The 17,210-nt window shown below is 48.6% G+C and overlaps 1 protein-coding gene and 1 pseudogene across 3 annotated transcripts; both read left to right on the top strand.

Moving 5' to 3' along the window:
- Positions 1 to 2,518: 2,518 nt before the first annotated feature.
- On the top strand, positions 2,519 to 16,489 carry ATOX1 (antioxidant 1 copper chaperone). 3 transcript variants are annotated; one of them, XM_059917547.1, is made up of 4 exons: positions 2,519 to 2,681; positions 8,555 to 8,627; positions 13,043 to 13,212; positions 16,351 to 16,489. In XM_059917547.1, exons 1-3 carry the CDS (start codon positions 2,676 to 2,678, stop codon positions 13,165 to 13,167), a joined length of 204 nt encoding a protein of 67 aa, XP_059773530.1. In that variant the 5' UTR covers positions 2,519 to 2,675; the 3' UTR covers positions 13,168 to 13,212; positions 16,351 to 16,489. The 3 variants fall into 3 exon arrangements, with proteins under 3 accessions (XP_059773530.1, XP_059773528.1, XP_059773529.1); XM_059917545.1 differs by having other exon boundaries at positions 8,552 to 8,627; XM_059917546.1 differs by lacking the exon at positions 16,351 to 16,489 and adding an exon at positions 15,630 to 16,340 and having other exon boundaries at positions 8,552 to 8,627.
- On the top strand, positions 8,635 to 11,242 carry LOC132362658 (large ribosomal subunit protein uL15-like; annotated as a pseudogene).
- Positions 16,490 to 17,210: the final 721 nt, after the last annotated feature.

Genomic DNA, 17,210 nt, shown 5'->3' with positions numbered 1-17,210 from the left:
CTAGGCATATGGGCTTCAGTAGTTGTGGCCCGCAGGCTCAGTAGTCGTGGCTTGCGGGCTCTAGAGTGCAGGCTCAGTAGTTGTGGTGCACGGGCTTAGCTGCTCCGCGGCATGTGGGATCTTCCCAGACCAGGGATCGAACCCGTGTCCCCTGCATTGGCAGGCGGATTCTTAACCACGGAAGGGCAGAGTCTTCATCACTGGACCACCAAGGATGTCCTGTTTTCCTTGAACTTAGACTAAGGGTGGAACCATTATCCTCTTTCCTAAACTGAAGTAGGCAAGTTGTCACTCCCTGAATCAGTCTGGGTTCAATCAGGAGAGGGAAACCACACCATAATTACAAATAGAAGAGTTTAAAGATTATAATGGAGCTAGAGTAATGAAGGATTGGCTAGTAAGAAGTAAACAGAACTCTAAAGAATATAGGAGTAGCAGATTCGGGGAGAAGTCACTGCCCATAGGGCTAAAATAGTAAAGTGGAGTGCCCAAAGAAGAATCCTGCACCCCACACACCCAGGCTGAAATCCAACCCTTGTGAATGGCAGAGGAGTGGCTATGGTACCATGCTGGTGGAACTTGCTAGAAATGCACCCTCTGAGCTGGAAAACTGCCCTCTAGGATGCTGGAGAAAGCTGTTCACAGAGAATCATCTCACTGTAGTTACTCTATGAAAGTACATAAGCAGGGCAGGTAATGGGGGAAGCTGCTGGCTGCTAGGTGCTGCTGGTCCCTGTACACAGCAGGAGCCTGGTGCTGGGGAAGCCATCCTCAGAAGCTAGGCAGAGGCCAATCACACATACTGCAAGAGTCTGGAGAGTGAGCACACTGGAATCAGAAAGGAAAAGCTTTTCTCCTCTAGTGTCTCTCCAGAGCCTTTACCGGCAAAGCTTAACATCCTGCCATCAGGCAATGAAAAAACAATGTTTAATGGGTCCAGATTTTCACAAGCAGTCAAAAAGGATGAATTGGACAAAAAGACACATGCACCCCAAAGTTCATTTCAGCACTATTTACAATAGCCAGGTCATGGAAGCAACCTAAATGCCCATCGACAGATGAATGGATAAAGAAGATGTGGTACACATATACAATGGAATATTACCCAGCCATAAAAAGAAACGAGATTGGGTCATTTGTAGAGATGTGGATGGATCTAGAGACTGTCATACAGAGTGAAGTAAGTCAGAAAGAGAAAAACAAATATATATTAACGCATATATGTGGAACCTAGAAAAATGGTACAGTTGAACCAGTATACACACTAATATATATAAAATAGATAACTAATAAGAAACTGCTGTATAAAAAATAAAATTAAAAAAAAATAAAATTACATGAATGAGCTCTTTAAAAAAAAAGGATGAATTGGAGGTAAGAGACAATAAATCAACAATCAGCACACTTTCTCAAAAAGGTTTCATGTATGTGTTAAGACTATAGTTTGGGACTTCCCTGGCCGTCCAGTGGTTAAGAATCTGCGCTTCCACTGCAGGGGGCACGGGTTTGATCCCTGGAACTAAGATCCTGCATGCCGCACTGCTTGGCCAAAAAAAAAAAAAAGACTATAGTTTTCCTCAACGTGGTTCCCCAAACCAGAAGGAGGACGCAGACTACAAATACACCTGGAAATTAAGGGACAGTGTATCTAATGAAAGGACTAGAAATCTGAGTTTTTATTAAGCTCTCCAAGCAGTTCTAGTAATGAGAGATCTTTGAAGCTATTAACTTGGAGGGAGCCCCTTGGATATTACAAGGACAGAACCAGCCTGGTACTGTGCGTGTGTGTGTGTGTGTGTGCACGCGTGTGTGTGTCTGAAATTCTGGGTCTTGGTACACCTCTTTGTAAGTGTCCTAGAGCATCTGTGGGTCTCCTGTCTTTGCAGCTTCGTTTCTCCATCTCTCTCCGTGCCTGCCCCTCAGTCTGAATATCTCTGCCTCCCAAGGCATGCCCTCTAATGTCTTTCAACTTTTACATGCTGTTCTGTCTCTTTCCTTCCCAATTGGCCCATCTTCCATCTTCAGATGAACGAAGACTTCCTCCTCTGGAAGCCTCCTCTCTTCACGAACCGCCCCACCCTCTCCAGTCTGAGTTAGAGATCCTTTCTTCGCTCCAAAGACACAGTTCCTTTAATACTTGCATTATCTTGCATTATCATCGCCTGCTTCCCTGGTTCCCTGCTAGGCTGTGTCTTTTCCCCTACTGCATCTTGGATGCCTACTAGCACAGTGCCCGCCCATGGTTGGCACTCAACAAATACTGACTGAGGGAGTAACTGAGATTGTCCCTCTAGGGAGGGAGGGATGGGGGGGTGGGGGGTGGAGTTTGTCCTGTTCACAGCGGGGGGGGCCCAGTATTCCCAGCCCCCTAATACAAGGCTGACGCGGAGCAGGAGTTCTAAAAATGGCTAACAAGCGAGGCAGGCTCGCCTAATATCCCGCCCACCGCCTGGAGTCGTCGTGGCGGGGCTCCAGTGGCCCCGTCCCGGCCGGAAGGAGGCGGGGAGGCCTACGGTCTTCAGGCAGCTGCCAGCCCGCGGGACCGGAGTGGGCGGGGCCGGGGCCAGAGGGCGGCCCCGCCCGCGTGCACACCCGGAAGCGCACTGGCGTCCGCGCTCAGAGCCGGGGGAAGCAGCGCCGCCGCCGCCGCCGTCCCTGCAGCCAGCTCCTCAGTCATGCCGGTAAGTTGTCGCGCCGTCCCCGCCCCGCGCAGACCCGCGGCCTCCGGTTTGCGCCTCGGCTGCACCGCCTTTTGGCCAGAGGTCCGTCTTGAAGGGCTCAGGCCGTGGCCGGAGCTGTCGCCCCTCTTCTCACCCCTCCCCACCCAGCCTTCAGCTTCTGCGACCCTCCCGAAAATCGGATCCCAAGGGAGTTTTATCTGGCAGTCAGGCTTCAGAACATCGAAGCTGCAAGGCCTCCAAGCGATTACAAGCCTAAAGCTTCCCTGCAAAGAAGGGGAAACTGAGACCCAGCGAGGGGCAGAGAGCCGCTGGAGGTCACACAGGGAGTCGGTGGCGATCCGGAACTGGGATGGCTAGTCCCTGCATCTCCCACGTGGATGCCCCTTCCTGCGGAGCTGGCCTGAGAGAGGGGCTTGGGGTGACTGTTACCTCCTGGACAGGGCAGGAGTTCAGAGATCCATGTTTGTCTTCCCTTCCTCTGCCCACTGTGTCTGAGTTTCAGGTCATCGCTGGGCCACACTGAATGGAGACAGTGCTTTTAACCTTTCCTACAGGTCACTTTATGAACCTGAACCTGTGAGCTCCAAAGAGGTTCAGGGACCTTCCCAAAGTCGCCAGTTGCTCAGTGGCAGAGTCTGGGGCGGGATGAGCCGCTCACTCAGTCTTATCATCCAATATACATGATAAGACTCATGGCCTCATTTTTTAGGTAAAAGATTAAGGCCTTTTGCAGATAAAAACAAACAAACAAACATTAAAATCCCAGTAATTTATTCAAGGTGGTGTTGGGAGATGGGTGCAGCCAGGATTAAGCCCCTTATCTTCAGGGGCCCAGTCTCTCCTGACCTCACCACATGATACATGTCCAACAAAAGTAGTCATACCGGCTTGGGAGGAAGCTCTGATTCCAGTTGCATCCCGGGGCTACTGGCTGGAGTCGTGGTGTTTAGCACTTTCCCCCAGGGTGCCTGGTTTTCTGGCCTTGCACCAAGTGGTTACCCAGAGGTGTCCCACAGATGCCCTGTGTCTTAGCAGCCTAGCTTTGGGCAGCTGACAGGTGAGCCAGAGGCCCCCTGGGCCAGGCCACAAACATCTCAGGTGTCATTTCCCTTGGGTCTTGCCAGGTGCCTTGAGACAAATCCTCAGACAACACAAAGTGTGGACAAAGAACCTGACAGAATCAGTCCTCCCAGTTGAGCAAATCTGCCTGTGGCAATGTCAGAGGACAGCATTAATCACTCTGGGACTGGGATGGCGGAGGCTACCGGCCTTTTGTGGGGGATGGCAGTGAGGGAAAGGCCAGCTTGAGGATGGCTCTATTCTATGTTCACTTCTGGGAATTTTGACGAACAAAAGACCCACCAGAGTGGATGATCCGAATGAAGAGGGCACTTGGCCGTATACCACGAGATGAACAGCTGAAGGAGACTCACACCAAAACTGGAAAGGGATTAATGTGTCACCTGAGAGGTTTCTCGAACAAAACACTTGAAATCTCAGAAACCTCTTTGAAAAATCTGTGCCCTACCCCACCCCCCTTGCCAGCTGCGTGACCTCAGGCAAGCTGTTTTATCTCTTTGTGCCTTGATTTCCTCAGTGTAAAATGGGGTAAAAACTGACCTCACAGGGCTGTCATTAGCAGTAACTGGAAAAATGCCAGTAAAATACGTAGCTCAGCCACTGACATAGTCCCGAAGAAATGGTAGGTCTTGTGTAGACCTAGGACAAATCGGTAGAACTATAGGCAGGCAGGTTTCAACCCTATGTTAACAAGGACCACAGTGGCTAAAAGTTTAGGCTTGGGTAGGTCTAGGCCCTGCTATTCACTAGCTGTGTCACTCTGAGTGAGTGACCTAACCTCATCTGTCAAGAAGGGATAATAATAATGCCTACTTCATGGTGTTGTGATGATTAAACGACATGCATGGACAGTGTCTGGCACATAGTAGGCACTCTAATAATAGTAAATTCCCAACCATCAGGGTGTTCAAAAACTGAATGCTCCGGATATTTGAGAAACCATTTCGTCTCTGGATAGTTATGACCCCGTTCCATTCCCACCCTTCCAGTTCTGAGATTCTGTTAAAGCATTGCACAGATGACTGGGGTTTTTCCTCTACGTTGCAGGACCCGTTTTGTAGGTGACCGAGCAGAGGCTCTGAGGGGTTGGGACTGTGCAAAGTCGAGCATTCGGTGGTGGGGCCAGCCTAGGGATTCTCTGTAAAGACAGGATTACTCTGCGCAGGAAGGAGACTTTCCACAACCCCACATTTACTTTTGCAACTCAGAGGTGGAGGAGGAGAGGACTGAATGGTAACGATTGCCCAACAGAAGCCGTCTGCTGGCTTCTGACCTCTGTACTGTGCAGGATGGAAGGAGACCCGCTCTCTGTAGCCAACAACAGAAAGCTTTAGAGATGTGTTGACTTCAGGTCCTCGGGCAGCAAAAACTTGGGCTCCTTCACAAGGTGTCCCCAACTCAGGTCTCCTGCTAAGAGTCATCATTATGGGGGGTGGCAGCCCCATTTGCTGGTCCAGAACCAGCAAGGTGTCCCTGGAGCCAGGAAAGCCTGGGTTCACATCCCAGCCTCAGCGCATACCCACCACAGGACTGTGGGTGGCTTAGTTAACCCCTGGAACCTCAAGTTTTCTCCTTAGTACGGTGACTAGCTCCCTTTCCAGGCTGGGTAAGGACTGAGATACTATATAAAGAGCATTTCATATAGTGGGCACTCAATAGATTTGGGTTTTATGTTGGTCTTACAAACCCATTAAAGCTTTGGATGGGTGTACAGGTACCAACCACTGATGAATCTTGATTACCAGTTATTCTAGAGCAGGAGTCAGCAAACTTTTTCTTAAAGGGCGAGATAGTGAATACCTAAGGCTCCATGAACCATGTGGTCTGTTATAACTCCTCAACTCTGCCATTCTAGTGTGAAAGTAAATGAATGAGCTTAGCTGTGTTCCAGTAAAACTTTATAAAACCAGGTGGCAGGCAAGCTGTAGTCTGCCAGTTTGTGTGCTAGAGCAGCATCTCAAACTATAATGTGGGCAGGAATGCACTGGGTGTCTTGTTAAAAATGAGGATTCTGGAAAAAAAAAAGAGAAAAAAGGATTCTGATTCAGGAGGCGTGGGGTGGGACCTGAGAGTCTGCAGTCTGGCAAGCTCCTGGGTGATGCTGATACCATTGTTCTGAGAACCACCCATTAAAGACAAGATTATGGAATCCTCACTAGAAATCCTTATTTCCAGAATTTGCTGTGGTGGTTGTCGAATAGTCACAAAACGAGCTGAAGGGATCAGAGGTGTTTAGTAAAAAAGAAAGACTAACCATTTTCTTTAAGCCAGGTTTTGCTGATTTGGCCTCAATAAAATAGTGGTCTCCTGGTTGTGTCATGATCTTTGTAATGATGGTTATGTAATTCAGCACCGAAAAATCAAACTGCTTAACTCTTGGCCTCAGTTTCCCCTGGACGGCATGATGATAAGCCAGACCCAAAGGTGGTTTGAGACTTGGAAAGAGCCTGAGAAGCCATTTAGACCGATGTTTCTCAGGTGTGTGGTCTTACCCCTCTGTTTCTCCTCAGTGGGTTAAAAATGGAGAGTCACAGGGCCCACCCAGAGCTACAGAGCTCACTGAGGCAGCTGCCTGCAGAGCTGCCCAGTCACCAAGTACCCCTGTGATTCTTCTGTGCACTGAGGCTGAGGAAACTGAATTGGCTAATGCCCTTTTGGTATAGATAAGGGGACTGGGGCCCCTAAGGGCAGGGATTTTGCCTGAGGTCTTCCAGCAAGATACAGTGCTGTGCCCAGAATTCCAATTGAGATAATAGATTTGAAAAGCTCCATGGAAAACGTAGCCATAGTTTTTTAAAGGGACAGAAAAAACGGAAGTGGAACAAAGTAATACTAATAATCCGATAGCTAACTTTTTCAAAAATTTTTTTGGCCATGCCGAGCGGCTTGTGGCATTTTAGTTCCCCTTAGTTCCCCGGCCAGGGATTGAGCCTGGGCTCTCAGCAGTGAGGGCACAGAGTCCTAACCACTGGACCACCAGGGAATTCCCCCGATAGCCAACTTTTTACCCCAGTGGAACCTACTACTAGGCTCCAATCTCTTTACCTAACATATGAATTAACTATTGCTTCTGACTAATTACCCCCCAAACTTAGTGGTTTGAGACAACAAATATTAACTTATAGTTTCTGAGAGTCAGGAATCTGGAAGCAGTTTAGCTGGTATTTCTGGCTCAGGGTCTCTCATGGAAGCTGCAGTGAAGATGTTGTCCGGGGCTGTGGTCCTCTGAAGGAGGATCTGCTTCCAAGCTGGCTCCCTCACACGGCTGCTGGCCGGAGGGCTCAGCTCCTCACCATGTGCACCTCTCCATAGGGTTGCCAGAGGGTCCTTAGGACATGGCAGCCAGCTTCCTCCAGAGTGAAGGATCCCAGAGAGAGTAAGGCAGAAACCACAGTGTCTTTTATGCGTTAGCCTCCGAGGTCACCTAACGTCACTTCAGCCATATTCTACTGGACACCTACAGGCCAACCCTGAGACACTGTGGGATAGGACTACTCAAGGGCATAAATACCAGGAGGCAGAGATCACTGGGCCATCTTGCATGCTGGCTACCACACTTAAAATCTTGTGTTCATCCCATTCACCAGCCTGGAGAGGGACTTTCATCCCCATTTTGCAGATATAGAAACCAAGGCACAAAGGAGTTAAGTAACTTACTCATGGCCACACAGCTACTAAGTGCCAGAGCTGGGATCTGAAGCCAGGTCTCATTTCCAGAGATTTAAAATAAAGGAAGTATTGGTATAAGTAACCTTTGTTTGAAAGCAAAGGAAGGACCCAGGGTTGTTCAACCAGCTGTGTCAATCATCTGTTCACTCAGCAAAATGTGTTAAGCCCCTACTCTGTGCCAGGCACTCACTGTTCCAAGTATTGGGGATGCAGCAGTGAACTGAACAAAGCCTCATCTTCTGGGAGCTTGCCTTCAGGCCCTTGGTTTGTTAGATATCCTGGAGACTGTAGAATGTTGAGCCCTCATGGAGAGTTCAGGAGCCTGGGTTCCCTTACTGGCCCAACTTCAGCTCACTGGGAGCCCAGGCAAATTCTCTCCCTTCCCAGGATTCAGGTGCTGCCTCTGAAGCACTTGGATGGCAGCAGTGGTCTCCGTATTTCAGAGTCACCAGGGAAGCTTATTGACCATAATAGATGCCTCAGCCCTCTGGCTTGCTGACCAGAACCTATAGTTTTTGTTTGTTTGTTTGTTTTTATACAGCAGGTTCTTATTGGTTATCCATTTTATACATATTAGTGTACATATGTCAATCCCAATCTCCCAGTTCATCCCACGCTCGCCACCTCCCACTTTCTCCCCTTGGAACCTATAGTTTTTGTAAGCTGCCAGGTGAGTCTAATGCAGAGAGTGATCTTTTAATGCATAATTAAGACCACCAGATCAGCACTGCTCAGAGCGTGGGGCCCACCCATATTAGAGTTATTAGTGATCCTGAGACAACCCCATAGCTGAAGAATCAGGATTTTGAAGGTGAGACTAGAGACCAACATCTTAAACTACCTTCCCAGGTGATTCTTCTCGCGTGTCCCAGACGCTGCTAAAGGGTTTCAAGGGATTCTCTCCTTTAACACAACCACCTGTGAAATATAGAAACCCTTAGTTACTGTACAGTTTAAGAGAGTGGGGCTCAGAAACAGGCTACTGGGGAGTCTGATGAAAGCCGGATCTTGCCTTTCTCTCTGCCCTGTGTCTTGGCCCCCGAGTGGGTCTGCATGCTAGTGGGGCATGGGGCCGCTGGGGCCCCTCTGCAGGACTTGGCTTATGGTCCCCTTTGTTTCAGAAGCACGAGTTCTCCGTGGACATGACCTGTGAAGGCTGCTCTAATGCAGTCACTCGGGTCCTCAACAAGCTGGGAGGTGAGTGTGGGGCCCTCGGATGGGGGTGGGGAGACTGTTACACTTAATATTAAATGCATGTAGGCGTGGAGCAGGAGAAGCTTGAGTTTAAGCTGATAACAGTAACACCAAAACGTATTGAGTACTTAGCATATGTCCAGTACTCTGCTTCGTGGCTTCCATGGATCACATCATTTAATCCTCACCCTGACCATTTCTTTTTTTTTTTTTTTTTTTAATTTCTTTTATTTATTTATTTATCTTTGGCTGCGTTGAGTCTTCGTTGCTGCGCGCCGGCTTTCCCTAGTTGTGGTGAGCGGGGGCTACTCTTCGTTGCGGTGCATGGGCTTCTCATTGCAGTGGCTTCTCTTGTTGCATAGCATGGGCTCTAGGCGCTCGGGCTTCAGTAGTTGTGGCACGCGGGCTCAGTAGTTGTGGCTCGTGGACTCTAGAGAGCAGGCTCAGTAGTTGTGGCGCACGGGCTTAGTTGCTCCGCGGCATGTGGGATCTTCCCGGACCAGGGCTCGAACGCGTGTCCCCTACATTGGCAGACGGATTCTTAACCACTGCACCACCAGGGAAGCCCCACACCCTGACCGTTTCAGGTAGCTTCTTTGACTATCTCCATTTCAAGCAGGAGGGAACTGAAGTTCAGAGAGGTTAAGTAACCTGTTGGGATCACACAGCCAGTAGTAGCAGAGCTGGGATTTGGCCACGTGGAGCCCTGGAAGTACTACTTAGTATGTTGGTAATCACATTCATCTCCAGTGTGATAACTTTTGTTATGTGACACATTTGAGTGTCATTTTCTATTAAGATTTTTAGAAGCTGTAACATTTTAAGAAATAAACTTTGGATCAGTCCTGTGCAGAACTCCTAAAGCACCTCTTTTGGGTGTATTTAGAAAACGATTAATCTCCTCCAGTCCCCTCAATTCTCATCTGGGGAAACTGAGGCCCAGAGAGGGCTGGGGTCTGGTCCTGGGGCTCCATGAAGTAATGACAGAGCTGTGATCAGAGTTCTGGTAGTGCTGGGGCAGTCTCTAAACCCTGGATAATAGTAACACCCAGTTAAAGGGCTTTCATGTGGATGTCATCTCCTTAGCACTTAACACCGTCCTCTGAGCTGTACTTTCCGTCTGTGGAATGGGGATGTTGACACCAGGCCCCAGGAGGGGAAGTGACTTGCCCAGTGTCCCACAGTGAGTCCATGGCTGGTTTCTAGACTGTAAACTGGAATCTGAACTGTAAAAGAATCTGAAACAGTGAAAAGAACCTGGCTGCTGACTTGCCATGTGACCTTGGCCTCCTCTCCCGGGGCCTGGCTTTCCCCAGCTACAGTATGGGAAAGTCAGCCTCTTAGCTTTGCTGTGGATGCTTTAACAGTGTAACTCTGCTCACAAGCCCCTCTATACAAGCACCAGCTCTGCATGAAGTGAGGGAGGGCCTGCTTTCGCTCTTGCTGGCTCCAGGACACCTGTCCAGGGACCTGGGCTGCCAGAAACACAGCTTGAAATCCACTGGGTCAGATGATGCCAGAGTGTCTTCCAGCTCTATGATGCCACCAGAATATTTGCTCCAAAGAGGAGGGAGACACTTCTGAACCAAAAGACAAAACCCGGAGCGCAGCCAGGATACATTGCCCTCTCCCTGGTATCCATTAGGTACAGAGTCAGAGGTTAGGACTAAATCCCGTGCCGTGTGCTTTTTCAGGCCCCTTCACTGGTGCCTGGGGATCTGCCTTTGAGCTTGGGCAGGTATCTCTCCCTCTTTCACTACTGTCCTCACTTGGGGTGGCCTCTTAAGAAGGGTCAGAAGGCTTTTCTGAGTTAGTCGGGGCCACAGATGAGCAGTGCTGGGCCTGAGGAATCGCAGTCCAGTGGCATACTTGAACTGGAGAGCCCACGGGCTGGCTGACCCCAACTCCTTCATGTACCGATGGGGAACCTGAGGCCTGTGGTGGGCAGGACCCAGCCAGTCAGTGGTGAAGCCAGGCCTGGGAGTCTCCCTCTGTTGTTTCAAGAAGACCCTTTTGTACCTATTCCCCTATGCCACCGAGGGGCTTCAAATGGGCACAGCCCTTTAGGAGGGCAGTTTTGCAAAATCTATGAACATTTAAAGTGTGCTAGGCCCCTGTGCTCAGTAGCCCACGAGACTTTGCAGAGGCCTTCCTCTTTCATCTCGGCCGCCGACATGCCATCCGGACTAAGGAAGACGTGGAAACTTAGGGGCCACCTGAGCCACGGCCACGGCTGCATCAGCCAACACTGGAAGCACCCGGGAGGCCGCGGTAATGCTGGTGGCATGCATCACCACAGGATCAACTTTGACAAATATCACCCGGGATACTTTGGGAAAGTTGGTATGAGGCATTACCCCTTAAAGAGGAACTAGAGTTTCTGCCCAACCATCAACCTTGATAAATTGTGGACCTTGGTCAGTGAGCAGACACGGGCAAATGCTGCCAAGAACAAGACTGGAGCTGCTCCTGTCACTGATGTGGTGCGATGGGGTTACTGCAAAGTTCTGGGGAAGGGGAGGCTCCCAAAGCAGCCTGTCATCCTGAAGGCCAAATTCTTCAGCAGAAGAGTTGAGGAGCTTAAGGATGTGGGTGGGGCTTGTGTCCTGGTAGCTTGAAGCCACATGGTGGGAGATTCATTAAATCAGGGGTCCCCGACACCACCCCCTCCCCACCCCAGCCCACAGAGCAGGAGGTGAGCGGCGGGCGAGTGAGCGAAGCTTCATCTGCCGCTCCCCATCGCTTGCTTGCGTTACTGCCTGAGACATCCCGCCCCCATCACCCTCCCCGCGGCCGAAAAATTTTCTTGCATAAAACCGGTCCCTGGTGCCAAAAAGGTTGGGGACCGCTGCGTTAAAGGATAACAAGTGCTTTCCTCGTCTGGTCTGAGTGTAGGTTCTTTGGCACTTCTCCCTCCCTACCTGTACCGAAACCCACCTAACGGGTTCTAGGAGTTAGTGAATGAAGACCTGGGCTCCTTTGCCAGCTCCCCTCAAAGTATGGAAGAGATGGCACCAACACTTAGAATAAGGCCTCGGCTGGTTACCTAATTTGAGGCCTCTCACTTTGAAAGTGAGAATGCTACCTGTTGATAATGGACATATCGTTGAAAGGCCTATTGCCATTGTATGCTCTGAATTTATAAATGAGTGGGAGAATGTGCCCTTAACTGTTCCATGGGACTCAAGGGGGGAAAACTCATGATCTTTACAAGATTTTGCTGAGTCACGTTGGAAAGATGGGTCAGTGATGGGGTAGAAGTGGTTCTTTGGAACTTACTTCCTCAATCTAAGGTTCTGCCACCTGGCTTCCTCTTCTCAGACCAAACCATTCTGGTCATAATCAAAATGTTGGAATGGGGCCCAACAATCTGAATTTTAAACACACCAGGGCTTTTGTTTATCAGAGTGGTTCGGATTCTAGAAAGCAGTTGTCAGGACTTATGGGTCCCTGTGCATAGGAGTCTTAATGTTCAACGAAATACATCACGAAATGCTAATGAAAAAAATAAAGTGTGCCAGTCTGTTGCCCCACAATTTCCATTCTATGAATTCATGGTATAGAAATATTTTCACAAGTTTTATAAGATACGTTCAAGTATGTTTACATTGTTGTGATCATAGTGAGAGATTGGAGGCAACCTCAGTGTCCTTCAGAGGGGGACTGAGTAAGATGGATGGTACATCCACACTATGGGATATGGTGTAGCTGTTAAAAAAGAATGAAGTAAGTCTGTATGCACTGAGATGGCAAGATATCCTGGACATTGGAAAGTGACATATAGCAAGACCTGTTTACAGAGTATGATGCCACTTTGGGGAATTACTTTTCATTTGTCCATCAGGGAGAAACACTGGATAGGGGCCCTATTGTTCAGTGATCCTTAGAGGTAGGAAATAGTAGGGGCCTTACAGTTTCAAATTTTATTTAGAAATGCTTGCCTTTTTTCTTTTTAAATGGTGTATCTGGGGACTTCCCTGGCGGTCCAGTGGTTAAGACTCCGTGCTTCCACTGCAGGGGGCACGGGTTCAATCCCTGGTAGGGAAATTAAGATCCCACATGCCGCGTGACACGGCCAAAAAAAAAAAAAAAGTGTGTCTGTATTACTTTTGCAATTAAGAAAAAAAAATTTTTAAAGCCCCCATCTAGAGCAGGGATGGGCAAACTACAGCCCCTGGGCCCAATCCAGCCCACAGCCTGTTTTTGCACAGCTGACAATGGTTTTTACATTTTTACAGGGTTGTAAAAACAATATACAGAAGACTATGCAGCCCACAGTTCCTAAAACATGTGCTCTCTGGCCCTTTTTAGGAGAAGTGTGCCGACCCTGGGTCTAGAGGAGAGGGGAAGGGTGGTGGTCAGTAATTCAGGAGCCTGACTGGGAACGTCTCTGTCCCCCCTCACCCCCCTTCCTGCAGGAGTTCAATTTGACATTGACCTGCCCAACAAGAAGGTCTGTGTCGACTCTGAGCACAGCGTGGACACTCTGCTGGAGACCCTGGGGAAAACAGGAAAGGCCGTTTCCTACCTCGGCCCCAAGTAGCGAGGGCCTGGGCCCCCAGCCTGCAGGATGGACCAAAGTGGGCAGGTGGGTGAGGCCCCGACACTGCAACAAAATATGTGTCTACCGAATGCAAATCACAAGCTCAGGGACTCCTTCCAGCCCCCTGTGAGTAGACAGAGCACTACGTGATGTCTCCCAGGGTCCCCTCTATGACTTCGGGGTACGTTTCATGATCAGCAGGGTTTAAGTTTAAGCATATGGCCCTGAGCAGTGTGTCTTTTGCTTTGATAACTCAACGGTCCCATCAGAGGTGACACCTACGCCCTGAGCCTTGTGGTCCTGTGCACTGACCAGGTGAGTTAGTTCACCTTGGCCTCTGTCCCCACTTGGAACTGTTGTCAGCTTCCTGAGCATGCCCTCTGCCCAGACTGGTGCAAAAACAATACTGTGGTCAATCTGGTAGTTTCTTAAAACCTACCATATGACCCAGCCATTCCTTTGCCAGGTATTTACCCAAGAGGAATGGAAAGCACTGTCCATATGAAGACTTGTAAATATTGAGAGCAGCTTTACTTGTAATAGCCAAAAGCTGGAAACAACCCAACGTCCATCACTAGGTGAATAGATAAACAAATTGCGGTATAGCCATACGATTGAATACTGTTGTCCATGCAACAACTTCAATGAATCTCACATACTGTATGATTTCATTTATATAAAGTTCTAAAAAATGCAAACGAACCTATAGCGACCAAAGCAGATCCGTGATTGCTTGATGATGTGGGGTGGCAAGGAGAGGCAGGAGGAGACTTTGGGGTTGGAAATGTTCATTCTCTTGAGTGTGGTGAGGGTATGTGGGTGTATTCAATTGATAAGTTACAGATTATCACATTGTGCACTTAAAATATGTCTACGTATAGCATGTCAGTTACACCCCCAATAAAGCTGTTAAAGGTGAAAAACACAACACAAACAAACAAAAAACAGCAGCGTGTTTAAGCTGGATGTTCCCTTTGATTTTACATAATCCAGAAAGGAGGTTAGTGGCACTGTGCCGGCACCCTTCACTGTGGAACCAGGGCAGACTTTAGTCATCCATCCAGCATTCCTGCCCTCCGTGCCTAGCCACAGTCTCAGAATCCTTCACACCACAGCCCTCCTAGCAGTCACTGCCCCCGTAGTGCCTTCCATGCGTGTATTACAGCAATCGCCACATCCCTGATGTCGGTCAGTGCTCTCACTGTAATTAAGAAAAATGAGGCCTGGAAAGGGGAAGTGACTTGACCAAAGCCCCACACAGGTGAGTGCCAGGGGCAGGCTGAGAATCAGGCATCCAACTACAACTGACTGGTGGGCCACGGCAGTGACCTTCAGCTGCAGCCTCCTTCCTAAAGGTGTGCGTTGGAATCTGAGCCGTGGCAGTGTCCTGTGTATCTGGTGACATCACGTGCAAATCATGAGCTGTCCGATGTGTCTGTCTTCGTCATCCCCTTTCTGCCCATGGATGAACCATGTTCAGGAATGAGCCCAGGATGAATAATCAGTATTCTAGGAGTCTAGTTTTTAGCTCTGCCCTCATTTCACACTCTGACTTTGGACACTTCTCTTTCATTCCTGAGACTTAGTCCTCCCTCCTGTAAAATGGGGCTATAACCTCTACCCTGCTTTCCTGCCTTGTGGAGGTTACTGTGAAATCCCTCTGAATATGAAGGATGATCCTTAAAGGGAGGGTAATGTTTCCATCATACCAGTGTTCATCACGTGGTTCCTGCATCCCCAGGGTTTTCTGGGGAGGGTGGGTGGGTGGGACCCTAGGCCCCTCCATGTATCCCAAGTAGCCCTGTTTTATGTTGGGCCTCCGTGTAAGACTGTGTTTATAAAAGTCTCTGTGACAAGGAGGGATGGAGGGAGGGAAGAGAAAAAAACTTCCTCAGCTGGCTACACACGTGGGGGAGCCCCAGTGTAGACACTTTGAATTGTAAACTCCCGACGTGAGCATGTGAATTTTGTTTGACTAAAAAAGCAATACCTGCCTGTTGTAAACCATGTGTAGCTTAATGTGTGTTTTTCTCATAGTAGGCTCTTTTTTTTTTTTTATTGAGATGAAATTCACGTAACATGCAATTAACCATTTTAAAGTGTACCATTCATTGGCCTTTAGTGTATTCACAGTGTTGTACATCCACCACCTCTCTCCAGTTTCAAAACTTTTCATCACCCTAGAGAAACTCCCTGTACCCATTTAGGCTGTCCTCACTGCCTCCTCTCTCCATCCCCTGGCAACCACTAATCCGCTTTCTGCCCCCTGGACTCACCTATTCTGGATATTTCATATAAAAGGAATCATACGTTATGTGACCTTTTGTGTCTGGCTTCTTTCACTTAGCATAATGTTTTCAGGATTCACCCAGGCTTAGCATGTATCAGTACTTCATTCCTTTCTATGGCTGGATAGTTCTCATAGTAGTTTTAATTAATTAATTTTAGCTTTTTTATTATAGGAAGTGTCGAACCTATGCAAGTAGGGTAGTAAAATGAATCTCCACGTACCCATCACCCAGATCCAACGATTATCAAGTCATTGCCATCATTTCATCCATGGCCCGCTCTCTCCACCCCCATATTCACAGCAAATTCAGGCATCATATAATTTCATCTGCACATCTGTCAGTAACCATATGTAGTATGAAAAGGCTCCTGGAGATTCATATGCACGGCACTGGGTGAGAATCACTGATCAGGTAAGCTTTTATCCCACACACCAGGCAGCATCTGTCTCTGAGTTTGTTTTAAGAGGCTGCCCAATGACTGATTTGAAGCCAGGTTCAGGAACCAGAGATAGAATGTTTATTGGTTCTGAAGTTTCCTTGATCGTCTGGCTCTCGGCAGATTTGTTTGCTCGTGATTTTTTTTGTTGCCCTCCTGGTATAAGTTGAAACAGGACAGGGAAGGTGCCCCAGCAGCCCTGGGAGTTCCCCAGTAGAGGGCCTTGGCGGTGATCGGCTTAGCAAGATCAATGGGTTCTGGTCAAGACTGCCAAGAGGCAGTCTTGGTAGAAGCAGCGTGCAGGGCTGGACATGGGGTTCTAGTCCTGCTCCAGCACCTGGGTTTCCCACCTCACCCCGTACAACTGCCTCTTAGTGAACCTTTACTGCTTTTGTAATGTCTCCATGTGCCCAGCAGATGGCACCTGTGTTCCACCTCACTTCTCATCTCTTCCAGGATGCTGAGCCAGCTCCTGCCTTCCAGACAGATCTAGAACCTGACAATCCTGCTCAGCGATGGTAGTTCCTGCGGAGACCCTCACTTGCCCTGCTCCTCTGTAGCTTCCTTGCAATAAAGTCAAGTCGATTTTGCTGGAGATATTGTCTCTTGCCTGGTCTTGATGTCACTTGCTTATGTGCTGTGCTGTGCTGTGCTGCTCCCATGTTGCTCTGAAGGAGATAACTGCAGTGCTTGCTTGGGTTGGAGTTCTAAGAGCTCCCAACTGGGCGAAAGAGGTCCGATGGATTCTGAGTCTTTGCTGTGTGAGCTTTTGCAAGTCACTTCCCCTCTCTGGGCCTCACTTTTCCTCATCTATAAGTGAAGGTGTTGGGTCAGGTGGGTGATCCTTTTTCTTTTCACTACTTTCTTAGACTCCGTATTGTGAAAAACTTTTGTCTGTCAAGTGAATCGCATTTAAGGGAGGTAAAATTGTATGGCAGTTAGAATAACAGGAAGAGGCAGCGAAGACAGACTGCCTGGGATAGAGTCCAAGCTCCACACCTCCCAGCTGGGCCACGTAACCTCTTGGTGTCCACAGGCATAAAATGTGGTAACAGCATCTCCTGCAAATGGTGGTTGTGGGGATTAAATGAGGGGACTCATGTAAGTCGCTTAGATAGTGCTTGTCAGTTAGTAATCACTCAGTGAACATTCTCTATTCACGTACATTTTTTGTGGGTATTTAATTAATCAAAGATCTGTAGAAATGGCAATTAGAATTCCAGTCAGCCTAAGAGTTAGTGCCTTACAGAGTTGATGCAATTATATCAAAACAAAGGGAATGTTTTAGTTTGTACAGCTTTACTTATTTTTTAAAA

Source organism: Balaenoptera ricei, chromosome 3 (assembly GCF_028023285.1).
Source record: "Balaenoptera ricei isolate mBalRic1 chromosome 3, mBalRic1.hap2, whole genome shotgun sequence".
Classification (NCBI taxonomy): Eukaryota; Metazoa; Chordata; class Mammalia; order Artiodactyla; family Balaenopteridae; genus Balaenoptera; species Balaenoptera ricei.
The sequence above is the reverse complement of the archived record's forward strand: the minus strand, read 5'-3'. Positions and strand labels throughout refer to the sequence as shown.